Source organism: Epinephelus lanceolatus, chromosome 18 (genome assembly GCF_041903045.1).
Source record: "Epinephelus lanceolatus isolate andai-2023 chromosome 18, ASM4190304v1, whole genome shotgun sequence".
NCBI lineage: Eukaryota > Metazoa > Chordata > Actinopteri > Perciformes > Serranidae > Epinephelus > Epinephelus lanceolatus.
The window spans coordinates 42,982,402-43,007,409 of NC_135751.1; the positions used below are offsets into that span (position 1 = coordinate 42,982,402).

At 48.1% G+C, this 25,008-nt stretch overlaps 1 protein-coding gene, 1 long non-coding RNA gene and 1 other non-coding gene across 3 annotated transcripts; 2 read left to right on the plus strand and 1 right to left on the minus strand.

Annotated features, from left to right (window-relative positions):
- Window positions 1–646: 646 nt before the first annotated feature.
- kpnb1 (karyopherin (importin) beta 1) lies at window positions 647–21,705 on the plus strand. Its single transcript, XM_078161095.1, has 22 exons — window positions 647–976; window positions 1,901–1,959; window positions 7,348–7,530; window positions 7,631–7,831; window positions 8,154–8,306; window positions 8,602–8,661; window positions 8,784–8,873; window positions 9,927–10,037; window positions 10,145–10,246; window positions 10,733–10,957; window positions 11,897–12,088; window positions 12,217–12,347; window positions 13,141–13,288; window positions 13,817–13,888; window positions 14,001–14,145; window positions 14,273–14,355; window positions 15,602–15,709; window positions 17,482–17,625; window positions 17,838–17,943; window positions 18,262–18,376; window positions 18,770–18,931; window positions 20,150–21,705. Coding segments are annotated over exons 1-22 (2,631 nt in total). The 5' UTR covers window positions 647–936; the 3' UTR covers window positions 20,151–21,705.
- On the plus strand, window positions 17,983–18,120 carry LOC117269108 (small nucleolar RNA SNORA79). The gene has a single exon (XR_004502701.1). It is a non-coding gene; the product is annotated as a small nucleolar RNA SNORA79 (small nucleolar RNA).
- LOC144458582 (uncharacterized) lies at window positions 19,579–19,906 on the minus strand. Its single transcript, XR_013487954.1, has 2 exons — window positions 19,821–19,906; window positions 19,579–19,686 (listed from the first exon to the last, which is right to left on the minus strand). It is a non-coding gene; the product is annotated as an uncharacterized LOC144458582 (long non-coding RNA).
- Window positions 21,706–25,008: the final 3,303 nt, after the last annotated feature.

Below are 25,008 nucleotides of genomic sequence, written 5' to 3' on the forward strand. Positions count from 1 at the left end.
CAGTGGTGGAAAGTAACTAAATACATTTACTCGAGTACTGTACTTAAGTACACTTTTGAGGTACTTTACCTGTGTATTTCCATGTTATGGTTCTTTCTCTCATCTCAGAGGGAAATATTTACTTCCTGTGCTACATGTATCTGAGAGCTTGAGTTACTTTACAGATTACTGATTACAGATTATGATCAATGATGCTGTGATCACAGATGAATCCACCCAGTATCCCACCGAGTATTTCTTCACCGTGGCATCAGTACTTTGACTGTGGTGAAAGGTCTGAGTACTTTCTTTCAGAGTTGTGGCCCTGAGTCACATGACTTGGGACTTGAGTCAAACTCAAGTCACTAAAATATTAACTTAAGACTCGACAAAATCAAAAAAGACTGTTTTGACTCAGGACTTCCTTTTTTGACTGAGGACTTGTCAGTCTTGACTCGGGACTTAACTCTGGACTTGTCAGTCTTGACTCGGGACTTCCCTTTTTTGACTAAGGACTTGCCTGTGACTCGCAGAGCAGTGACTCGGCCCCACCTCTGCAGTCGCGGAGGGAGGGACTTGTTTTTGCTCGGCACTAACCGAGCGGCGGTAAAACGTCTGACGGGCCCTGAAGGCAGCACGTCGCGCTACCAGTGCGTGATATCCCTCCGCGGGAGAGAAGCGCGCGGCCCTTTCCCTCCCGACAACACAGGATGCGAACGGGCGGCGGTGAAGCTACGAGACGTTAACGGCCGTTAACATTTCCCGCACCATCCGAGTGAAAACACACCGAGCGAGCACCGGGGAACTCCCGCCTCTTCCATCACCGACTGAACCCGCCCTGTGGCCGGTACCGACCGAGCTCCGTGGAAGAAATATAATCCGCTGTGGGCGCTGCGCGGCAACCGAAACTGTTGAGCTAGCGACCGGGTGAAGAGCCAGAGAGAGCCGGGGGACGGAATGGAGCTCATCACGATCCTCGAGAAAACCGTCTCTCCAGGTGAATAGCACACTCAACACGGCCGCTCTCCGGGGCTGTAACGTTACTTCGGGCCGGTAGCTGCGGTCTTAGCGCGGCGGCGGTTAGCTCCGGTGAGCCGGTGAAAGTTTGAAGGAGGGAGGAGGGAAATGCCTCGTTAGCGGGCTGCTAAGTTAGCTCTAATGCTAACCCGGCTAACGATACGGCCTCAGTCACCGCAGATGCAGCTGGTGACTTAGCACTCTGTCCGCCGTCTGATTCCAGCCTGACAGTGTGATTCACCTGCCGGGCCGTGCACCTGAGCAGCCCGGCAGGTGACTCACGCTGTCAGGCTGGCAGTGTGGCTCCATGGAGGCCGGTGTGACAGCTGCATGGAGCCGAGGAGGAGCGCAGACCCTGCCCATGCCTCAGTTAGCTTCTCTGCTAATGTGTCAGCAGTTAGCTTACATCATTCAAACTATCGGCCGCTTCTTCGCACGCCTGTCCCGGCTAACGTGACTTTTGAGCCGCTGAGAGGAGGGAAAAGTCCCCCTCAGCTGTTTCACTAATAATCTCCCTCATCTTTAAACGGAGTTAACGTTCTTTTAACCGGTTTGTTGTTTGTCCGGAAAACTTTATCTCTGTCACTTCAAACGTGTCCCGGTGGCCCGGCTAATGTTAGCATGCTAACCGAGAATCAGTGGCTTCACGGTGGCTAACACGCACGTTGGAGGCTCGCCGTGTGTCTCCGGTCACACTGGGTGTGTTAATGAAACTGATGTAACTCATTAATGGCTTGTGACCGTAATTACTCGGTGTCTTGTGTTTGGAACAGCTGCTGAACCCGTTTAACCAGCCCGTTAACGGCTCACACCACAACCTCTGTACTAACGTTAGCCTTTCTTGCTAACCGTCAGCTAATGAGCTATAACCCCTCTCCCCCTCCTCTCCCCGCTCTCTCCTCAGATCGGAATGAACTGGAGGCGGCACAGAAGTTTCTGGAGCAGGCGGCGATAGAGAACCTGGTTAGTATGGTGCTGGTGTTACTGGTGGTGTTTACTGGTGGTGCTGGGAGAAGCTAACAGCTGCTGCAGCAGCTTGGAGGGAGCAGAGAGGAGCTCAGGACAGCTGGAGCCCGCCCGGCTTCTCCTCTGCTGCTGCTGCTTCCTCCCCCCCCCACCACCACCCCATTAACACACACACACACACACACACACACACAGTCAGCCTGCTAGCGTTAGCATTTCATGGAGGCAGCTACACCCATCTGATGTGAGGGCTGCAGATGTGTATCTGCTCATTATCTGAACAATAAATATCATTCAACAATTATTTAAAAGAAAATTAAAAATCATCAACAAGACTCGTGCAGATCCTTAAAAAGACATTGAATTAATAAATATATATAAATATATATAAATAAGGTCTCAAATGCTATTAAAATGTCCTAAATACATTGTTAAGAGTCTTAAATGCTAACGTGTGCTAACTAGCCGTCACTGTACCCAGGGAAACACAGGGAGGTCAAAGTTCAACAAACACGACCGGGACAAGGTCATGTTCATATTCATGAGGCTCTGTGGAATTTATACGAAAAGTTTTTCTGCATGATGGAAATCAAGGCAGTAGAAGCTGTGAGGAAACCCTCCTTCAAACACCAGGTGTTTCCTACATCTGCATCTTACCCCCGTCTCTGCTGCTCCACTAGAGTCAAGGTGGATTTATACTTGTGCATCAGCTCTGCACAGAACTAACTAATGCTGCAGCCTACGCACGTGGCCTTGGCTGTTGTGAGCTTTTATACTTGTGCTGTGGTGTGTCTGTGTCACTCTGCAGTTACGCCTCAAACACTGGTCAGCAGTGGGGTTTCTGTGAAGTGCTGTAAAGGCCTTGACACATCAAACCGACATCAAAAAACTAGCGGCGATGAAAGCCAACTGTTGAGTTGCCTCACGTCGCCTCACGTCGCCCTGTGTCAGTTGCATTTGAACACACTACACGGACTACATCCAACGGCCAAGTAGCACGTACGTTCTGCGCCTGCGTGAGAGAGAGCGGAGTGAGAGAGTGGTACATCCTGTCAGCCGAGGGGTTTCCTATCTGTGCAGCCGAGCACCGCAGCACCTCCACGGACTATTACATCCAGACGGTCCCGGTGTTTCCTCCGCAGGCTCCACTTCACTCAGCTGCCCGATAAACCCGCTGCTTCTTCCCACTTTAACCTGAATAACAAACCAGGGCTCGGTGCTCCGGTTGGATCCAAACGGAGAGCCGGGGCTAGCTCAGAGACTAGCGGAGGCTAACTGGCTGTGCTTCCCTCCGGTCATGCTGCGGCTAACGCTCCGCTAGCCGCTCCCAGCTAGCTCCGGTTTGTTATTCAGGTTAAAGTGTGAAGAAGCAGCGGGTCTGTGGGGCAGCTGAGTGAAGTGGAGCCTGAGGAGGAAGCACCGGTTAGCCCCGGTTTCACTACAGGCAGATTCACTCGCTACAGGGGCGAGGAAATAAAACCTGAACAGCCAATCAGAGTGATCTCTCTCACCGACAAGCTCCGCCGCCGATTCAACATGCTCAACCGGCCAAAAAGCTGCCGATGCCAAAGTGCCGATGGTGCGGGACACACCGCAAAAACTAGGCCGACAGACGCTCACTGACGACCCGACTTTGGTCGATGGCCGACCGTCAGCTTGGTGTGTCAGGGCCTTTAACTTTACACTTGTCTTATATTAGACTCACAAGTCAGTCTTTAGACGCTTTGCTTAACTAAAGACTGATGTCTTTCTCCCTGATTTTGTGTTTAGATGGGCGGATACAATTTCAGAGTTTAAAAAAATTCCCTACGTTGCAGAACCAATAGTAAATCTGCAGGGCGGTCCTTCGGTGGTTCGCTGAACTCTTGTGCTCGTAAACATAGTCCCACTGCATTAAAAGTTTTAAACAAAGTCGCTGTAAGTCCTTCATTTCCACAATCTTGTGGACTGAGCACACGTTTGATAAAACAGAGTTTAATCTCTCGGCATCCATTTTCAAGCTCTCTGCGTGTTTGTTTCCTTGTGGACGAGAAAAGGGGGAGCGCACATTTCCGGGAGGGCGTGTCCTTTTTAAAAAAGGCAAGAGGCGTTGCTTTGTTGCCGGCCGTTTTCTCCGGTGTGTTAAACACACTTTAGAAAGGAGTGTCCCCAGACTATCACAAGGCGGAGATCTCTGATTGTCTGGCGAGACTAGTCTTATATGGACACATTTTCCAAACAAAGGTGCACGTCAGGCTACGGCGTAGGTTACAGGCGTAGGCTCTGTGTTGATCACCGCCGTTGTTTGGTTCAGTATAAAAATGTAAAGAAGAGCTGTAGTAGCAGCTCTGTGTGAAATCTCCAACGAGACATCTTCAAATGTCCAAACCAGCTGATGTCCAAGTTGGAGAAGCTGTAATCTGGTGACTGATTGTTTGGGTCAAGAACATCAGGAATGTTTCTGCAGCTTATTATTAATTAATACAGTGTTAATAAAGTTGATATTCCAGAGGACACTTTAAGGGCCGAGACAGAAATCTGTGAACTAACAAATGAAATTTAAACTGTTATGGACAATATGGATTAGAGCTGATATTAATGTGTTCTTCATGGGACACAAAACCAATTCATAGCCTATCAATAATCAGTGTGTTTGGAGCCCTTCTGCGTCTACACAGTTCCGTCTTTGTATTTTCTCACAAAACCAAACGATGGCGGCATCTTCTTTGACGCACAAAAATAGATTTGTCCATTTCAAATGTTGAAACCTCACTGCCCTCATGCTTCCATGTGTCCCTTACGATGTCATAGATACAGCCAATAGAGGCAGGGTATGAAATTAACAAAATATTTTGGGGGCAATTTTGGCCCCCACGGTCTAAAAAATGGGGGTATTTTCAAAATGTTTGGGGGCCATCAAAAAATTGTAATTATGTTCTAACAATAAGCACATGAAAAGCAAAACCAGCTAAAATAGTGTCTTCACTCTTCAGTAGAAACCACTATAAACGAAATAAATAATGGGTTACATAAAGTTATGGTTGCAAAATATCACTCAGATTTCCTATAATTCAACCAGTTTAAATGTGATGATTTAACCATTAATCTACTGATTGCAGTACTAATGTTTCACCACATTACAGTTACTTTTACTGTTAAAAAGGCCAAATTACTATAAATTCCTTAGATGCAATCCTGGAACTAAGTTATTTTAAAATTTAACATTCATTCTACTTTAATTTTTCATTAATTTGTCATTGTGTCGACACAGATCACCCAAGAAATGGTTAATTTATACTTATGGTACAGCAAAGCCCCCTCCCCTTCTCTGTCAGATTACTCTCACGTAATCAGTGCAATCCTGTTGATTATGCCTGGAAAATGAGTTGTAGACGTGACGGTAAATTAATTTAATAAAAATAAAATTATACTTCTCATACTAATTATACTACTAATGTCAGATTGTAATACTGTTAAAAATATAAATACATATAGTTGTTTCGAAAACTTGGGGGCAATTTTGGCCTTTGGAACATGGCTTTTGGGGCATTCTTGGATAAATTGCGGGCCAAATGGCCCGTGGCCCTTGCTAATTTCTGACACTGACTGGAGGGCGGAGTCAACAACAAACAAAGCGACAGCTGAGCAGGTCTTAATAATGTTCCTTTGAACGAAGGCAGCGTTGAGGATCGTGGTGTTCTGTGAGGCCGTCTCCTGCAGTCGCGTCTCACTTCACTCCGCTACACTGCCTCCACGCCCTGCGGTGGTTCTGACGAATCTGTAAGCTCCCAGAGAACGTCCACAAGTACAGATGAAATGAACGCAGAACCTGATGTCAAAAACGATGACATCACGTCTACAATGATGACATCACATGTCAATAACGATGACATCACATGTCTATGATGATGACATCACATGTCAATAATGATGACATCACATGTCTATAATGATGACATCACATGTCAATAACGATGACATCACATGTCTATAATGATGACATCACATGTCAATAACGATGACATCACGTCAGTAGCAATCATGTAGGGCCCCTCCAGTTAATAAACCTGTGACATCACTGATGACACAGATTACAGCAGACATGTTACCACATTCTCTGATGGCGTTCGGTATCTGTCGAGCGCTGTGTGAAATTCCTGCTGCTGCAGCTTCACATTAAAAGCATTTAACCTCCAAAACAGGAGCTGACTTTTATTATGAAGTCGCCACAGGAAATGTGTTTGTCAGTGAGATCAGCACTTTCAAAAATGAGTCTATTAAACAAGATGACGTCAGTTTCATCTTTCGTCTGCAGCGGCTCAGTTTGAAATATTGTTGTCCTCCTGTCTAAAATGACACACAGGAGCGCCATGACGCCGCCGTCGTTTATGGCCGTGTAAAAATGTAAAGACGGGACTTCACAGCAGCTCTGCAGCGCCACCTCTGTGTGAAAAGGTGCAGAGTTAAAGCAGTGAGACGACCGTCTGTTCATATCACACAACCCTCAGACAGTCAGTGAGAGGTGCTGCATCATCACTGGAAACGTCCCATCATGCTCTCTGGTATATCACAGCCTCCATGACTCAACAAAACCTCCCTCCATGTTTGACCATCAATGTCCTCCTGAGTAGCTCCATCTCTCTCTCACTCACACACACACACACACACACACAGGGTTTTTCTACAGTAACACATCGTCTTCATCAGCTGGTGTCGACTCTGAGCTGAAGGTTTTCAAACTTCACGTACTTGTGTCTGGTATTTAATGCCGCGCACAGACGCCATGTTGGTCACAGTCAGTCGTCATGTGGAGACACGCGACCTTATTTCTGTCTCACTGTTTAAATATTTTAACTTCTTAGTGTTTAATTTACAAACTGATCACAATCACAGATGAAGACTCCTGACCTCAGTCACCTCCTGTCCTCCCTCTGTCCTCCCTCTGTCCTCCTCCTGTCCTCCCTCTGTCCTCCCTCTGTCCTCCTCCTGTCCTCCCTCTGTCCTCCCTCTGTCCTCCCTCTGTCCTCCTCCTGTCCTCCCTCTGTCCTCCCTCTGTCCTCCTCCTGTCCTCCCTCTGTCCTCCCGCTGTCCTCCTCCTGTCCTCCCTCTGTCCTCCTCCTGTCCTCCCCCTGTCCTCCCGCTGTCCTCCCTCTGTCCTCCCTGTCCTCCCGCTGTCCTCCCTCTGTCCTCCTCCTGTCCTCCTCCTGTCCTCCCTCTGTCCTCCTCCTGTCCTCCTGCTGTCCTCCTCCTGTCCTCCCTCTGTCCTCCTGCTGTCCTCCTCCTCCTCCTGTCCTCCTTCTGTCCTCCTTCTGTCCTCCTGCTGTCCTCCCTCTGTCCTCCTCCTCCTGTCCTCATGCTGTCCTCCCTCTGTCCTCCTCCTCCTGTCCTCCTGCTGTCCTCCCTCAGCCCACGTTCTTGGTGGAGTTGTCTAAAGTGTTGGCGAACCCGGGGAACACTCAGGTGGCTCGAGTTGCTGCCGGTCTGCAGGTGAAGAACTCTCTGACCTCCAAAGACCCCGACGTGAAGACACAGTACCAGCAGAGATGGCTGGCCATCGACGCCAACGCTCGCCGCGAGATCAAGAACTACGTAAGGACCCTGAGACTGTCCCCACTGTCATGACATTCATCTCACGTTCATGTGGTCCTCACATCCTGACCGTCCGTCTGTCTCTCTGTCTGTCCGGCAGGTTTTACAGACTCTGGGCACAGAGACGTACCGGCCCAGCTCGGCGTCGCAGTGCGTCGCCGGGATCGCCTGTGCAGAGATCCCAGTGAACCAGTGGCCTGAGCTGATCCCACAGCTGGTGGCCAACGTTACCGACCCCTCCAGCACCGAACACATGAAGGAGTCCACGCTGGAGGCCATCGGATACATCTGTCAGGACATCGTGAGTGATCACACACACACACACTGATACATGAAGCCACTGCACCACTCTGACTCAGGACGACAAACGTCCAATCATCACGTCTCTGACACACAGACTCTCCTCTGCTCACACATCCACTGATGTTCACTGTGTGGTGATGTCCTGCAGACACAAGACGACTTCACACTGTGTCAAACATGACACGTGCTGATAATTCATCATGACTTTGTAAACTAATTAACTGGTGACCCCTCCACCATCATCATCGTCATCATCATCATCATAGCAGAGATGAGTCATTAACTGTTGTGTTAATGTTAACCTGTTGTGGCTCCTTCAGGACCCTGAGCAACTGCAGGAGAACGCCAACCAGATCCTGACAGCCATTATCCAGGGCATGAGGAAGGAGGAGCCCAGTAACAACGTTAAACTGGCCGCCACCAACGCCCTGCTCAACTCTCTGGAGTTCACTAAAGCCAACTTCGACAAGGAGGTAACCACGTACACCACACTTCCTGTCCCCTCAGCCCTCTGTGAACCCTCTGTGAGAGCTTCAGGTGTTGTTACGTGAATAAATATTAGAGGGTCAGATCAGTCAAACGTCTTCATCTGATGAAGAGTTGTTTACATTTATTCTCCAACATGTAAATAAGTATGTTTGTGCAGGAAAAAACAACTATATAAAAAGTAATGAAGCAGGAAGTTTTATTTTGTAGAAGTCGATCTAAAGATGATTATTCTTGTTTTATTGTGAAACAGATGTTTATAGTTTCCTTCCTGTGTTTCAGACAGAGAGACACTTCATCATGCAGGTGGTGTGTGAAGCTACGCAGTGTCCCGACACCAGAGTGAGTGTTGACACGTGTCCCCCAACGTGTCCCCCAACGTGTCCCCTTTGATCAAAGTGCTTTAAACTCAGTCCATGTGTTTCTGACACGCGTGTTCTGTTCTCCCTGCGTGGTGTGTTCAGGTGCGTGTGGCGGCCTTACAGAACCTGGTGAAGATCATGTCTCTGTATTATCAGTACATGGAGACGTACATGGGTCCAGCTCTGTTCGCGGTGAGTCCACACACACACACACACACACACACACACACACACACACACACACACACACACACACGTGTCAGATCTGTAACAGGTGAAAGTAGAGCTGGAGTAATAATCAATTCTTGGATTCATCGTGATGCAGAATCGTCCAACATGTTTTTTCTTATTCAGCACAATGAATGAATGAATGAATGAATGATTTCATTAGATTAATCAATAAAAGAATAATCATCAGGTGCAGCTCTATGATCTAAATTATATTAATGAGGTCAACATGAATTATTTGGGAAAACTTTTTGCGCTGTCACCCACAGACGAGCGTTGACGTAATGCAGCAGCGTTCAGCAGTGATGTAAAAGTGTCAAACGTCTCTGACCTGCTCAGCAGAGTTGGATCAACTTCTAGTTGTCTGGTGTACCAGTTTAAACTGGTTTGATTTTAGGTAAACTGACTGAACCAGCCTTCATCACTATGAGTCGTTCTGTCAAATTATAAAGTCGCCTACATCATCAGCCTGTGCTAACGGCGTCACCGCGCCAAATCAAACTCGCGTAGCATCATTAATAAACAGCACGACGACATGATGAACATGTAGCTGACCGGAGGGAGATCAGCAGGATCTGAGAGTTTCTGATAAACGACCATCGCTATTAACGAGCCAGGCTACTTCCTGTTGGCTGTATTTGTTTTTCTTTTCCAGTGAATGTCACAAAATAAAATCTGTTCTCTGTTTAAAAAGTACAAACGTAAGAAGACAGAAAGAACTCTGATCATTGTAGCGGCTCTGCCTGCGGTCAGATCTCCAGCTCAGCTCAGACTCAGTTTGGATCATCTTTAATCACATTTAAACAATCTACAGATTGTGTGAAGAAGAAGAAGAAGAAGAAGAAGAAGAAGTCAGACGTGTTAATGCTGACGGTGGTTTTGTTGTTTGAGGTCGAGCAGCTGTTCTTAACTCTTCAGGTTCAAAAAGCAGCTTTAAGTCAGAGTTAAAATCCAGATGTGAAACATTAAACTTTTGTCTTCTTCACTTTCCCTTTGTCTGTCTCCTCTTCCTCTCAGATCACTATTGAGGCGATGAAGAGCGACATCGATGAGGTGGCCTTACAGGGCATCGAGTTCTGGTCCAATGTCTGTGACGAGGAGATGGATCTGGCCATCGAGGCCTCGGAGGTTTGTGGGAGCGCACGTCATGACATCATCAGTCCCAGTTTGTCAAACCAAACCGCCCTCTGACTGAGTATGTTGGTCTCTTCCTGTTTGCTCTCGTCCAATGGCAGGCCTCGGAGCAGGGTCGCCCCCCGGAGCACACCAGTAAGTTCTACGCCAAAGGGGCCCTGCAGTACCTGGTCCCCATCCTGACCCAGACCCTCACCAAACAGGTAACACACCTGGGGCACAAACATCCTGAGATCCTCTCAGAGCTCCTGACTCAGACCAAATGTCTCAGAGTCTGAGCTCAGGAGAGATTTAGGAAAGTTTTCAGAGCGACAGAAACTTTGAGCTCAGTGAGGGGGCGTGGTCGACCCTGTTGCTAGGTGTGACACATTCTGTATTATCAGATGTTGGTCACAGATGGTTGTCACAGGCACGCCCCTCTGTGAGTCTGTAAAGTGTGAGGACACCCAGTGGACATGAGACGAACTGCATCACAATATGAGACAGGAAGTGTGATCACTGCTGATGGAAGGTTGAGACCCACACACATAATGAAATGACTTCCTGCTCACCTGGGCAGCACCTGTGCACCCTCACTCTCCGACCCAGTGGACAGGGAGATGATGTAGTTCCAGAGTTACTAAACCTTAAGCTTTATATTCTGTTGTGGCACAGTGCGTCACCTGACCTTTGACCTCAATCTCTCACAGGACGAGAATGATGACGACGACGACTGGAACCCCTGCAAGGCTGCAGGTGTGTGTCTGATGCTGCTGGCCACCTGCTGCGAGGACGACGTGGTTCCTCACGTTCTGCCCTTCATCAAAGAGCACATCAAAAACCCCGACTGGCGCTACAGAGACGCCTCCGTCATGGCCTTCGGATCCATCCTGGAAGGACCCGAACTCAACCAGCTCAAACCGCTCGTCATACAGGTCAGTAACTAGTTAAACCGCTCGTCACACAGGTCAGTAACTAGTTAAACCGCTCGTCACACAGGTCAGTAACTAGTTAAACCGCTCGCCACACAGGTCAGTAACTAGTTAAACCGCTCGTCATACAGGTCAGTAACTAGTTAAACCGCTCGCCACACAGGTCAGTAACTAGTTAAACCGCTCGTCATACAGGTCAGTAACTAGTTAAACCGCTCGCCACACAGGTCAGTAACTAGTTAAACCGTTCGTCATACAGGTCAGTAACTAGTTAAACCGCTCCCCACACAGGTCAGTAACTAGTTAAACCGCTCGTTATACAGGTCAGTAACTAGTTAAACCGCTCGCCACACAGGTCAGTAACTAGTTAAACCGCTTGTCACACAGGTCGGTAACTAGTTAAACCGCTCGTTATACAGGTCAGTAACTAGTTAAACCGCTCGCCACACAGGTCAGTAACTAGTTAAACCGCTCGCCACACAGGTCAGTAACTAGTTAAACCGCTCGCCACACAGGTCAGTAACTAGTTAAACTGCTCGTCACACAGGTCAGTAACTAGTTAAACCGCTTGTTATACAGGTCAGTAACTAGTTAAACCGCTTGTTATACAGGTCAGTAACTAGTTAAACCGCTCGCCACACAGGTCAGTAACTAGTTAAACCGCTTGTCACACAGGTCGGTAACTAGTTAAACCGCTTGTTATACAGGTCAGTAACTAGTTAAACCGCTTGTTATACAGGTCGTAACTAGTTAAACCGCTTGTTATACAGGTCAGTAACTAGTTAAACCGCTCGCCACACAGGTCAGTAACTAGTTAAACCGCTCGCCACACAGGTCAGTAACTAGTTAAACTGCTCGTCACACAGGTCAGTAACTAGTGAAATAGTCATACAGTTAACCTCTCATTGAACAGGTCAGTCACTAACCTGTTACCCCCCCCAGGCGATGCCGACTCTGATCGAGCTAATGAAGGACCCCAGTGTGGTGGTGAGGGACACCACGGCGTGGACGGTGGGGAGGATCTGTGAGCTGCTACCTGAAGCCGCCATCAATGAGGTGTACCTGGCCCCCCTGCTGCAGTGTCTGATCGAAGGCCTGGGGGCGGAGCCAAGAGTGGCCTCCAACGTGTGCTGGGTGAGCTGTGAGGTCATGTGACACATGACGGGTTAATTGAATGTGTCTGGACACTTACAGGTCATGCTTTCTTTCATGCTGCTCGTCACCAACACAACTCTAACTTCCTGTTTGCTACTTCCTGTCAGGCCTTCTCGTCTCTGGCTGAAGCAGCTTATGAAGCCACAGACGCTGCAGAGGACCAGGAGGAGCCCAGCACCTACTGTCTGTCCTCGTCCTTCGAAATCATCGTCCAGAAACTCCTCGAGACCACAGACAGGTAGTTAACCCTACGCTACCCTGACACTAACCCTACCCCTGACCTGACACCAGCCCTATGTTAGCCTGGCGCTAACCCTACATTAGCCTGATGGTAGCCCTATGTTAGCCTGACAGTTACCCTACGTTAGCCTGGCGCTAACCCTACATTAGCCTGGCGTTAACTGGACTGTAGAGGAAAACGTGACCCACAACATAACTGATCTGTAAATCAGTTAGTTGTGTTCTTCTTAGTAAAGATAACTTTGTTTTTCTCTCATGCCAGAAAATGGCGAACATGTTGATTTGATTGATTGATTGATTGATTGATTGATTGACTGATTGATTGATTGGGGACCGTGTTTAGCAACAGAACATTATATCACAACATCAGTTCACATACTCTGACACAGCTCGTACAGAAACAGTCTGAGGATCAGAACTTCACCAACACGACTTTAAACTAAAACATCAGGATTTAATCTGAGCTGAAGGTGAAACTTATCTCTACTCTGCTACAGAGCCTGACTCAGACACTGAGGCTTTTAATTTTGATTAGTTATTGATCTGATATTAAGGGAAGTTAAACAGGAGGATGTGACATCATCAGCTGGAGGAAATAAAACTCTTATGTTCTCTGACTTCTCTGTTCCTGGACATTTTGACTGCAAACAGACTGGAGCTGCAACGATTAGACAATGAAAATAACCGTTAGTTGCAGTCCCAAAATAGAATCATGGTCACAGTAACTGAACATACATGTAAACCTTGTTGCTAGAGTGATGATGATGATGATGATGATGTTTCTTGTGCAGACCTGACGGTCACCAGAACAACCTGCGCTCTGCAGCCTACGAGGCTCTGATGGAGATCGTGAAGAACAGTGCAAAGGACTGTTACCCTGCAGTCCAGAAGACCACACTGGTCATCATGGAGAGACTGCAGCAGGTCCTACAGATGGAGGTGAGACACCGGGGGAGGGCGGAGGAGGGCGGAGGAGGGATCAGTGGTTTACTGTCAGATCAGAAAATCACATTTCCTCTCAGTGGACACAGAAAGACTTTGTCTGACGGCTTAGAGAGACAGACTTAGGTAACTGATGTCAGATTATGTTTCAATCACATTTCAGTTTAACTACAGAGTTTATGTTGAGTTTATTCTGAAGTTTTCAAACAGGAAGTCAAAACTTCTTCACTAAAAAAACATTAAACACACGACCAAATGAAAACACATCTGTTCACAGCAAATTAAATCAACAAAAATGTGAACCAGGTCACGTAGCCGTGTTCCTTCTGGCAGGGGGAAATTAAGCCTTTTGGCTACAATTGGGTGCATTTACATTTTGTTTTTAAAATGTTCATTAATGTACATTGTCCCTCTACAACAAATAAAGATAAATTAAATTAAACAATACAGTTTCTTTTAGATTTGAAAATGTAGCCGCAGCTTCTGCTTCTTCCTGTGTAATGATGTCACTTCCTGTGTCTCCAGTCTCACATTCAGAGCACCTCAGACAGAATCCAGTTCAACGACCTGCAGTCGCTGCTGTGTGCCACTCTACAGGTGAGAGCACACACCTGGCACTCTGTCACGCTCTTACTTTGGTGAAGTCAGAGGCCTCGTGTTCACGCTCTTATTGTGACATTGTGAGTGTTTCCTGTTTGTGTTGTTGCAGAACGTCCTGCGTAAAGTGCAGCATCAGGACGCCCTGCAGATCTCAGACGTGGTGATGGCGTCTCTGCTGCGGATGTTTCAGAGCACCGCCGGCTCCGGGGGCGTCCAGGAAGACGCTCTGATGGCCGTGTCCACGCTGGTGGAAGGTACACACTCTGAAACACACACACACACACACACACACACACACACGGTAGAGACTTGTGTTGTTGCTGACTGTGTGTGTGTGTGTGTGTGTGTGTGTGTGTGTGTGTGTGTGTGTGTTTTTTTCAGTTCTTGGCAGCGACTTCCAGAAATACATGGATGCCTTCAAACCTTTCCTGGGAATCGGACTGAAGAACTACGCTGAGTATCAGGTACGTCTCCACCTGTCTGTCTCCACCTGTCTGTCTCCACCTGTCTGTCTCCACCCACTGCTGGTTCTCACCAACACCTTTAACACTGGATAGTAAGTGTGTTAACCCTTCAGTCCCTCCAGGATTTGTGATGTTTGATGGCAGCAGTGAACACAGGTTCAGTCAGCCTCTGTGAATTTCTGCAGTTTTGTCATCACAACTTTACCACAAATTTAACAACTGCTGAGTCGTCACATTCTTCAGCTGATAGTTTGTACACACACACACACACACACGTAAACAGAGAGCTTCACGTTGATATGTGTTTGGTCTGTGATGATAAATCATGCACCACGCTGACTGTGATGTAAAACAAACCACATTTATCTGAGACCCCCACTCTTCATGTTCTGACCTGCAGCAGCTCCTCACTGTCAGCTGTTTGTAGTTTGGTAGATCACAGTGTTGCGGGTTCGATCCCCGGCTCCTCCTGTACACATGGAGTCACAACACACTCAGCACGGTTCCATGACGATAGAGAAAACAGATGTAAACATGTTAGTGTGAGTGAAATGGTCCTGCAGTGAATGTGTCACAGTGGGACTAACACACCCAGATCATGTGACTCCTGCATGTATACAGTCAATCAGACCCAAACTGGCCGAGGCGCTCTGAGCATGCTCCACAGTTTCCGCCCCGGGCTTTGACCCGGAAGTCCAATAGCATTAAATGTGTAAGAGAAGAAGAAGCCGGTAACAACATGGAGAAATCTACATCCAGAGCCGTGACTTTTTGGATGCACCAAATGTACAGAGCTGTAAAGTTGTCCACCATGGTAGCAGTTAGCTGCTAGCTAACCGTAGCTAACTTGTTTGTCCATTGTTTGGTCTGTGACGTAATAGGTCAACAGGAAAAAGGTCCAATACTAACAAGCTGAAAGGGGGCATATCTCCACCTATCGTAGAGGAGTCGCACATACTTGGCTCAATAAATGGATTCCCCTCCCGTGCTTGTATACTGGGACAAGGACAGTAGGCCAGTTAGATGTCCTCGTCCAGCTGGGACTGTAGAAACACTTCACTGTTTCCGTGGAAACGGACTGATTGACACCCAAACTGATTCATTAAATCTGGTCACAGTTCGTCCGTACGATGAGAGCTGTTAAATCTCATTGTGTGAAGTGTGAACCTGCAGAAAGCCTCAGACTGCACAGATGGAAAGACAATACTGTCTCAGATACATGATGATGATGATGGTGTTGTTACAGGTGTGTCTGGCGGCGGTGGGTCTGGTGTGTGACCTGTGCAGAGCTCTGATGTCCAACATCCTGCCTTACTGTGACGAGATCATGCAGCTGCTGCTGGAGAACCTCGGGGTGAGGAAGACGAGGAGGAAGTCTGTCTGTCTGTCCGTCTGTGTGTGTGTCAGTCTGTCTCACCCTCACAGTCTGTCTCTTCACTCTGTCACCCACTTCACGTCCCTCCTTCCTCTCATCCTCTCTGTCCTGCACAGTTTCTGTGGCTCATTAAAAAGCCTCAAGCTTGAGAGCTTTAAGCAGGCTTTACATCAGGTCCTGGAGGTGCTGGAATGTTGGGGATAAAAAGGGGAAAAATCAAGTCCTGGAAAACCTTGAAGAAAAACATTTTCTTAGCACAGTGCTTAAAGTCCTTGAGATTCAGATGAACCACACATCACCAAAGATTGTTCATCAGGTCATCAGAGGTCATGTGATCATAAATCACTCAGATTCTTGTTGATTTATTTTTAATTCTGGCGTGTCACCGTCACATGATGACTTCCTGTCTGACGTCATAGTTTATTTCAATTTTATTTCAATTTTATTTATAAAGCCCAATATCACAAACCACAGTTTGCCTCACAGGGCTTTACAGCATACGACATCCCTCTGTCCTCGCAGCGGAGGATTATTTGTGCTCAGCTCCACCCATAAAACCACGGAAAAACCAGCAGACCTTCGTTGGCAACTCGTCACTGTGACTCGTTTCCTCTGTTCAGCACTGTGATGATGTCATGGCTTCACTGAAACTGAAACTTAAGTTCCAGCTGACAGATGGCTCTGTTTTAATGTGAAGTCTGTTTTTAACGAGCTGACAGTTCTGTCTGATGTCAGGCAGCACGGCGAGGCCTCTTCCTCACTTCCTGCGCCGTGTGCAGGCAGTGAGGAAGAGTTCAGCTGTGGTGAGTGTCTGTGGTTATGTTGACGCTCTCACTCTGAAACATCCTGTGGATCAGTTTCAGACTCAGAGACACAGGACGATCTGAAACTGATGAGCTGATCAGATGGTGAAATGATTCCTCTGTCACTGAAGCTGCTGCTGATCAGTCGAGTGTTTCGTGTCTCTGCAGCGTGTCTCGTGTGATGATTATCTTGGCTCCAAAACTCAACCGACAGGTTTCATCCTCACGTCAGACTGCTTCACAAAACAGCAGAGTGAACCGACGGCTTCTGAACCTGAGGTGTGACACAGATTATTTATGGAGCCGTGCAGCTGCTGTGTCGTCCGTCCGTCCGTCCTGGTGGACTTCAAACCACAGGCAGCTCCAGCTTCCTCCCACAGTCCAAAGACATGCAGGTTAATTTGCTGACTCTGACCTGCGGCGATCGGCGAGGACCAAAAAAAAGTTGATGCGGCATTGATGTGTGTGTCGCAGACCGTAGACGGGCTCTGGTAGAAGCGCTTTAAACGGAGACCTCTCGCTCCCAACTGGACCAAAGTTAGGCTACTAGCCAATCAGAAGTCGAGCGGGGGCGGGTTGTAGGGAGGAACAAACTTGGTTGAGAGCCAACCTCAGATTGTAGTGGAGCCTCATCAACCTGGGGACAGGTCCTGATAGTGGACCCGTCCCTCATTGTCTGTCTTGTAGTCTGGTGACCTGTCCAGGCTGAACCCCACCTTTCACCTAATGTCAGCTGGGATAGGCTCCGCCCCCCGTGACCCGTGACAGGATGAGTGGTAGCAGCCTCACAGATGTGTCACTGTTCCTGTGTCACTCCTCGTCTCTGTCTGTCCCTCCTGTCCTCCACTGAACAAGATCATCTCTCTGCGTCCTGTTGGACCGCGTCCAGCTGATCTGTCCTCAACGTGATGTCGTCCCATGACCAGCTGTTTGTCTCTGTGTGTCCAGAACGAGAACGTCCATCGGTCAGTGAAGCCTCAGATCCTGTCAGCGTTCGGGGACATTGCTCTGGCCATCGGAGGAGAGTTTAAGAAATACCTGGACATCGTCCTGGACACTCTGCAGCAGGCGTCTCAGGCTCAGGTGGACAAGGTAAACACACACACACACACACACACACACAGAGAAAGTCCTTTACATCAACATTTTGTAAAAAAGAAACCGCTCAAGTGGAGGAGCGTCACTGCAGCTGTAACATGAGTCTGATGAGGGGACAGACAGTCAGTGGGGACGTCCCCGTCCACAGGTGTCTGAGTCATTGTGTGTGTGTGTGTGTGTGTGTGTGTGTGTGTGTGTGTGCGCAGACGGACTACGACATGGTGGACTACCTGAACGAGCTGAGAGAGGGATGTCTGGAGGCCTACACCGGGATCATCCAGGGCCTGAAGGGAGACCAGGAGAACGTACACCGTAAGACACGTCACATGACCTCTCACACACAGAGTCAGGTGACGGCGGTTCCTCCTCCTGACCACAGTCCATCAGGAGGATTTTACGCCGTCACAGATCACTGAGTCTTTTTCACCCAGAGAGCTGCAGGCAGCCGCCGACACACACAGCTTCCTGGTTTTGCAGGACTCGACAAAATAAAACAGAGTGATGATTTTAAAGATGGCCGTCTCTGAAACCACAGCGCTTGTTTTAATCATTTCCTTCCTTCCCCCTCTCCACCTCCTCCACCTCCTCCACCTCCTCCTCCTCCTCCTCCTCCTCCTCCTCCTGCTGTAGCTGATGTGATGTTGGTTCAGCCTCGGGTGGAGTTCATCCTCTCCTTCATCCATCACATAGCTGAGGATGAGGATCACTCTGATGGCGTGGTGGCCAACGCTGCTGGACTCATTGGGTAACAGACACACACACAGACACACACACACACACACACACACAGACACACACACACAGACAATAGTATGTGATGTTTACATTGTTGGCAGCGTCCAGTTTACATGTGTTGGTCAGTGAAGAGAAATCATGCACCACTCTGAGTGTGTGATGGAAAACACAACCACAACATCTGAGACCAACACACACACACACACACACACACACACTTTTAATACATAAAATGATGAAACAGTTAAAATTTCATATCAAACTTGTTTCCATCAAATCTAAAACTGTTTAAAGACGACAAAGAAGCTGTTTCCTTCAGTCTGTTCTTTCACAATAAAAGCCTCACTGTTTGTTGTTGACATCTTGTGTGTGTGCGTGTGTGTGTGTGTGTGTGTGCATCCAGCGACCTGTGCACAGCGTTTGGTAAAGACGTGATGAAGCTGGTGGAGGTTCGTCCGCTTATCAACGACCTGCTGACAGAGGGCAGACGCTCCAAAACCGCCAAGACCAAGACGCTGGCCACCTGGGCCACCAAGGAGCTCCGCAAGCTCAAGAGCCAGGCCTGGTCAGACACACACACATTAACACACACAACCTGCACTCAGCGTTACGGGGACGGTTTCACCTGACTGTACACAGTGTTACGGGGACATTTCACCTGACTGCACACAGCGTTACGGCGACGTTTCACCTGACTGTACACAGCGTTACGGGAACGTTTCACCTGACTGCACACAGCGTTACGGGAACGTTTCACCTGACTGCACACAGCGTTACGGGGACGTTTCACCTGACTGTACACAGCGTTACGGGAACGTTTCACCTGACTGTACACAGCGTTACGGCGACGTTTCACCTGACTGTACACAGCGTTACGGGAACGTTTCACCTGACTGCACACAGCGTTACGGCGACGTTTCACCTGACTGTACACAGCGTTACGGGAACGTTTCACCTGACTGTACACAGCGTTACGGGAACGTTTCACCTGACTGCACACAGCGTTACGGGAACGTTTCACCTGACTGCACACAGCGTTACGGGAACGTTTCACCTGACTGTACACAGCGTTACGGGAACGTTTCACCTGACTGTACACAGCGTTACGGGAACGTTTCACCTGACTGCACACAGCGTTACGGGAACGTTTCACCTGACTGCACACAGCGTTACGGGAACGTTTCACCTGACTGCACACAGCGTTACGGGAACGTTTCACCTGACTGCACACAGCGTTACGGGGACGTTTCACCTGACTGCACACAGCGTTACGGGGACGGTTTCACCTGACTGCACACAGCGTTACGGGGACGGTTTCACCTGACTGCACACAGCGTTACGGGGACGTTTCACCTGACTGCACAGAGTGTTACAGGGACGGTTTCACCTGACTGTACACAGCGTTACAGGGACGGTTTCACCTGACTGCACACAGCGTTACGGGGACGTTTCACCTGACTGCACACAGCGTTACGGGGACGGGTTCACCTGACTGCACAGAGTGTTACGGGGACGTTTCACCTGACTGCACACAGCGTTACGGGGACATATAAGATAAGATAAATTGTCCCCATTTAAGCTTGCTGGATAAAGTATTATGGGGGTTTTGAGCCCGTTTACACAGCTGGTCTATGAAGAGAAATCATGCACCACTCTGACAGTGTGATGGAAAACCTAACCACAACATCTGAGACCAGCACTTACAGAATTAATAGATGTAAATCTGACTGTTGTGTCTGAATGATGACACATTTCCTGTTTGACCATTTCTTCTCCTCTTCAGATTCATGCTGGTCGGGGAAAAGAGAGAGAGAGAGAGAGAGAGAGAGAGAGAGAGAGATTTGAAAGATGGACATCAGTGAACAACGAGGACAAACTGCCCCACTGGAATTAACTCTTCTGTCTTTGTCGCGAGCGTCCGGTCGAAGCAGAAGTGAGATGAAGTGAGATGACGTGAGATGAAGTGTGAGCTGAGTGTATGTGTGAGAGCGAGACGTGTGAGCGAGCGAGAGATGATGTTCCAGCAGGCGACGACTCCCCCCCCACCACCACCCACACAAACCCCCCTCCTCCCCCCTCCTGGACGGCCTGTGGACTGGACTCTGACTCCCCCCTCCTCCTCCCCCCCAAATCAAAACACCTTCAAGCCCTCCTCCCACAATCCACCTCTCTCGCTGAAGCCGGGCTCTCCTGCAACATCACGATGACGTCACCGACCCGCCGCCGCCCCTCGAGCCGGGGGAAGGGGGGGGAGGAGGGGAAATAGATACAAACACGACGAGAATATAAAGACTTTTGAGGAATCAAAGATACAAAAACCAAGCGGACTTTGTGGACTTCTGTGGAAAACCTTAGATTTTTGTTGCTCTTATTTTTCTTCTTCTTCTTTAAACAGCGAAGGAGATCTGACGGACACGAACACCTCCACCTGCTCAGTCTTCAGTGTTCGACGCTCTTATCCAAACAACAACAACAGCACTAAAATCCTACAATATAAAAGTAAAAAAAACCCGAAGAGGAATCCTCCGAGGAGCGAGTGCCAAATGGAAAATAGTTTAGCGGAAAATAAAAGGAGTGGAAGCGAGCTGCTGGTGAAGCGTTTGAGTTTTTATTTCCCCGCTGCACTTGTTTTGGGAACGGGTCACTCACCATTTTTGCTTGTTTAAAAAGAAATGCAGAGAATTGAAGACGTTTGTATAAGGTTCTATTTTTCCATTGCTATGATGAAAATAAAGTAAAAAAAACAATAAAATGATATGAAACATTCCCCAAGCAGTTCTGGTGATTTCGGTCTCTTCTGTCGTCTGTTGGACTCCTGGACTGATGAAATGTTTTGGACTCTGCTGATTGGAAGCTGAACTGTCGGTTTGTTTACGCGGCGCCACAAAGAACCATGATTTTTCTTGTTTTTCTGTTTTTTAACTCACTTCGTGGCTTGTTTGGTAGCAGCAGCTGACGGGGACGTTTTGTTGGGACATTTGTAGTTTCTGGGCTGCAGAAACCTGCGAGCACGCTCAGTGCCGTCTGCCCGCCTCGGCTCCGGGTCTGACCACTTCACTTTCAGTCTGTAACGGTCATCACAGTCACCACCAGAGGAAGTTCTCTCATTGGGAAATAAAGTCAGAATATTCTGATCCTGGAGTTGGAAGTGAAGTGTCCCCAGCCTTGGAGAGCTTTTATTTCGTAGAGGTGTGGCAGCTGTAGGGAGGAGGTACTTCCTATGTTGACATGATGAACCTGGCAACTCGATTATTACTGAATTGTGAATCATTTAAAGCCAATCTGCTTTTTATTTCATATTCAACTTTAGTGAACTAATAAAGTCTATATTGTACTGAGTGTCCTGCTGCTGCTTCTTCTGACCATAGAGACACACCTGTAAGGGTTAACACTCACCTGTGAGGGGTAAGACGAGAATAGAACTCACCCGTGAGGGGTAAGACGAGAATAGAACTCACCCGTGAGGGTTAACACTCACCCGTGAGGGGTAAGACGAGAATAGAGCTCACCCGTGAGGGGTAAGACGAGAATAGAACTCACCCGTGAGGGGTAAGATGAGAATAGAACTCACCCGTGAGGGGTAAGACGAGAATAGAACTCACCCGTGAGGGTTAACACTCACCCGTGAGGGGTAAGACGAGAATAGAACTCACCTGTGAGGGTTAAGACGAGAATAGAACTCACCCGTGAAGGGTAAGACGAGAATAGAACTCACCTGTGAGGGTTAAGACGAGAATAGAACTCACCTGTGAGGGTTAACACTCACCTGTGAGGGGTAAGACAAGAATAGAACTCACCTGTGAGGGGTAAGACAAGAATAGAACTCACCTGTGAGGGGTAAGACGAGAATAGAACTCACCTGTGAGGGGTAAGACGAGAATAGAACTCACCTGTGAGGGTTAACACTCACCTGTGAGGGGTAAGACAAGAATAGAACTCATCTGTGAGGGGTAAGACGAGAATAGAACTCACCTGTGAGGGGTAAGACGAGAATAGAACTCACCCGTGAGGGGTAAGACAAGAATAGAACTCATCTGTGAGGGGTAAGACGAGAATAGAACTCACCTGTGAGGGGTAAGACGAGAATAGAACTCACCCGTGAGGGGTAAGACGAGAATAGAACTCACCTGTGAGGGTTAAGACGAGAATAGAACTCACCCGTGAGGGGTAAGACGAGAATAGAACTCACCTGTGAGGGGTAAGACGAGAATAGAACTCACCCGTGAGGGGTAAGACGAGAATAGAACTCACCTGTGAGGGGTAAGACGAGAATAGAACTCACCCGTGAGGGGTAAGACGAGAATAGAACTCACCTGTGAGGGGTAAGACAAGAATAGAACTCACCTGTGAGGATTAACACTCACCTGTGAGGGGTAAGACAAGTATAGAACTCACCTGTGAGGGGTAAGACGAGAATAGAACTCACCCGTGAGGGGTAAGACGAGAATAGAACTCACCCGTGAGGGTTAACACTCACCTGTGAGGGGTAAGACGAGAATAGAACTCACCCGTGAGGGTTAACACTCACCCGTGAGGGGTAAGACGAGAATAGAGCTCACCCGTGAGGGGTAAGACGAGAATAGAACTCACCCGTGAGGGGTAAGACGAGAATAGAACTCACCCGTGAGGGTTAACACTCACCCGTGAGGGGTAAGACGAGAATAGAACTCACCCGTGAGGGGTAAGACGAGAATAGAACTCACCTGTGAGGGGTAAGACGAGAATAGAACTCACCCGTGAGGGGTAAGACGAGAATAGAACTCACCTGTGAGGGGTAAGACAAGAATAGAACTCACCTGTGAGGATTAACACTCACCTGTGAGGGGTAAGACAAGTATAGAACTCACCTGTGAGGGGTAAGACGAGAATAGAACTCACCCGTGAGGGGTAAGACGAGAATAGAACTCACCTGTGAGGGTTAAGACGAGAATAGAACTCACCTGTGAGGGGTAAGACGAGAATAGAACTCACCTGTGAGGGGTAAGACGAGAATAGAACTCACCTGTGAGGGTTAAGACGAGAATAGAACTCACCTGTGAGGGGTAAGACGAGAATAGAACTCACCTGTGAGGGGTAAGACGAGAATAGAACTCACCTGTGAGGGGTAAGATGAGAATAGAACTCACCTGTGAGGGGTAAGACAAGAATAGAACTCACCTGTGAGGTGTAAGACAAGAATAGAACTCACCTGTGAGGATTAACACTCACCTGTGAGGGGTAAGACAAGTATAGAACTCACCTGTGAGGGGTAAGACGAGAATAGAACTCACCTGTGAGGGGTAAGACGAGAATAGAACTCACCTGTGAGGGGTAAGACAAGAATAGAACTCACCTGGGAGGGTTAACACTCACCTGTGAGGGGTAAGACGAGAATAGAACTCACCCGTGAGGGGTAAGACGAGAATAGAACTCACCTGTGAGGGTTAAGACGAGAATAGAACTCACCCGTGAGGGGTAAGACGAGAATAGAACTCACCTGTGAGGGGTAAGACGAGAATAGAACTCACCCGTGAGGGGTAAGACGAGAATAGAACTCACCTGTGAGGGGTAAGACGAGAATAGAACTCACCCGTGAGGGGTAAGACGAGAATAGAACTCACCTGTGAGGGGTAAGACAAGAATAGAACTCACCTGTGAGGATTAACACTCACCTGTGAGGGGTAAGACAAGTATAGAACTCACCTGTGAGGGGTAAGACGAGAATAGAACTCACCCGTGAGGGGTAAGACGAGAATAGAACTCACCCGTGAGGGTTAACACTCACCTGTGAGGGGTAAGACGAGAATAGAACTCACCCGTGAGGGTTAACACTCACCCGTGAGGGGTAAGACGAGAATAGAACTCACCCGTGAGGGGTAAGACGAGAATAGAACTCACCTGTGAGGGGTAAGACGAGAATAGAACTCACCCGTGAGGGGTAAGACGAGAATAGAACTCACCTGTGAGGGGTAAGACAAGAATAGAACTCACCTGTGAGGATTAACACTCACCTGTGAGGGGTAAGACAAGTATAGAACTCACCTGTGAGGGGTAAGACAAGAATAGAACTCACCCGTGAGGGGTAAGACGAGAATAGAACTCACCTGTGAGGGTTAAGACGAGAATAGAACTCACCTGTGAGGGGTAAGACGAGAATAGAACTCACCTGTGAGGGTTAAGACGAGAATAGAACTCACCTGTGAGGGTTAACACTCACCTGGGAGGGTTAACACTCACCTGTGTGGGTGAACCAGAGAAAAAGAATAAAACACCTGAGATGTTCAAACACACCTGAGACAGACACATGCTCCACATCACAGTAACAAATGTCTCCTTACAAAGACTAAGTTTTTTCTGATCCGTGTGGTCTTAGGTGAGTCCAGGTGTGCTCAGGTGTGTAACTCAGATCTGAGTTTAAGCTTTGTCCTGTCGGACTGATTCAAGCTTATTTCAGATGGATTTCGGATTCAGCCACAGGTGAAGTGGCGGTCTGAGAGCGCTGCTGGTCACACTTTAAAATCAAATGTAATAAAACCAAAATAAATAAACAGAAAAGGCTTTCATCTACTTTTAATTTTCAAACATCAGAGGTTGAGTTTTATAAAAATAAAAACTCATTGATGGAGGCGCAGCAGCAAACCAAACGTCACACGGATAATGACG

Coding starts and splice junctions, on each gene's coding strand:
- kpnb1 (XM_078161095.1), top strand. CDS start 937: ATGGAGCTCATCACGATCCTCGAGAAAACCGTCTCTCCAG. Junction 10,958..11,896: donor TCAAACCGCTCGTCATACAG/GTCAGTAACTAG, acceptor TACCCCCCCCAG/GCGATGCCGACTCTGATCGA. Junction 12,348..13,140: donor CTCCTCGAGACCACAGACAG/GTAGTTAACCCT, acceptor TTTCTTGTGCAG/ACCTGACGGTCACCAGAACA.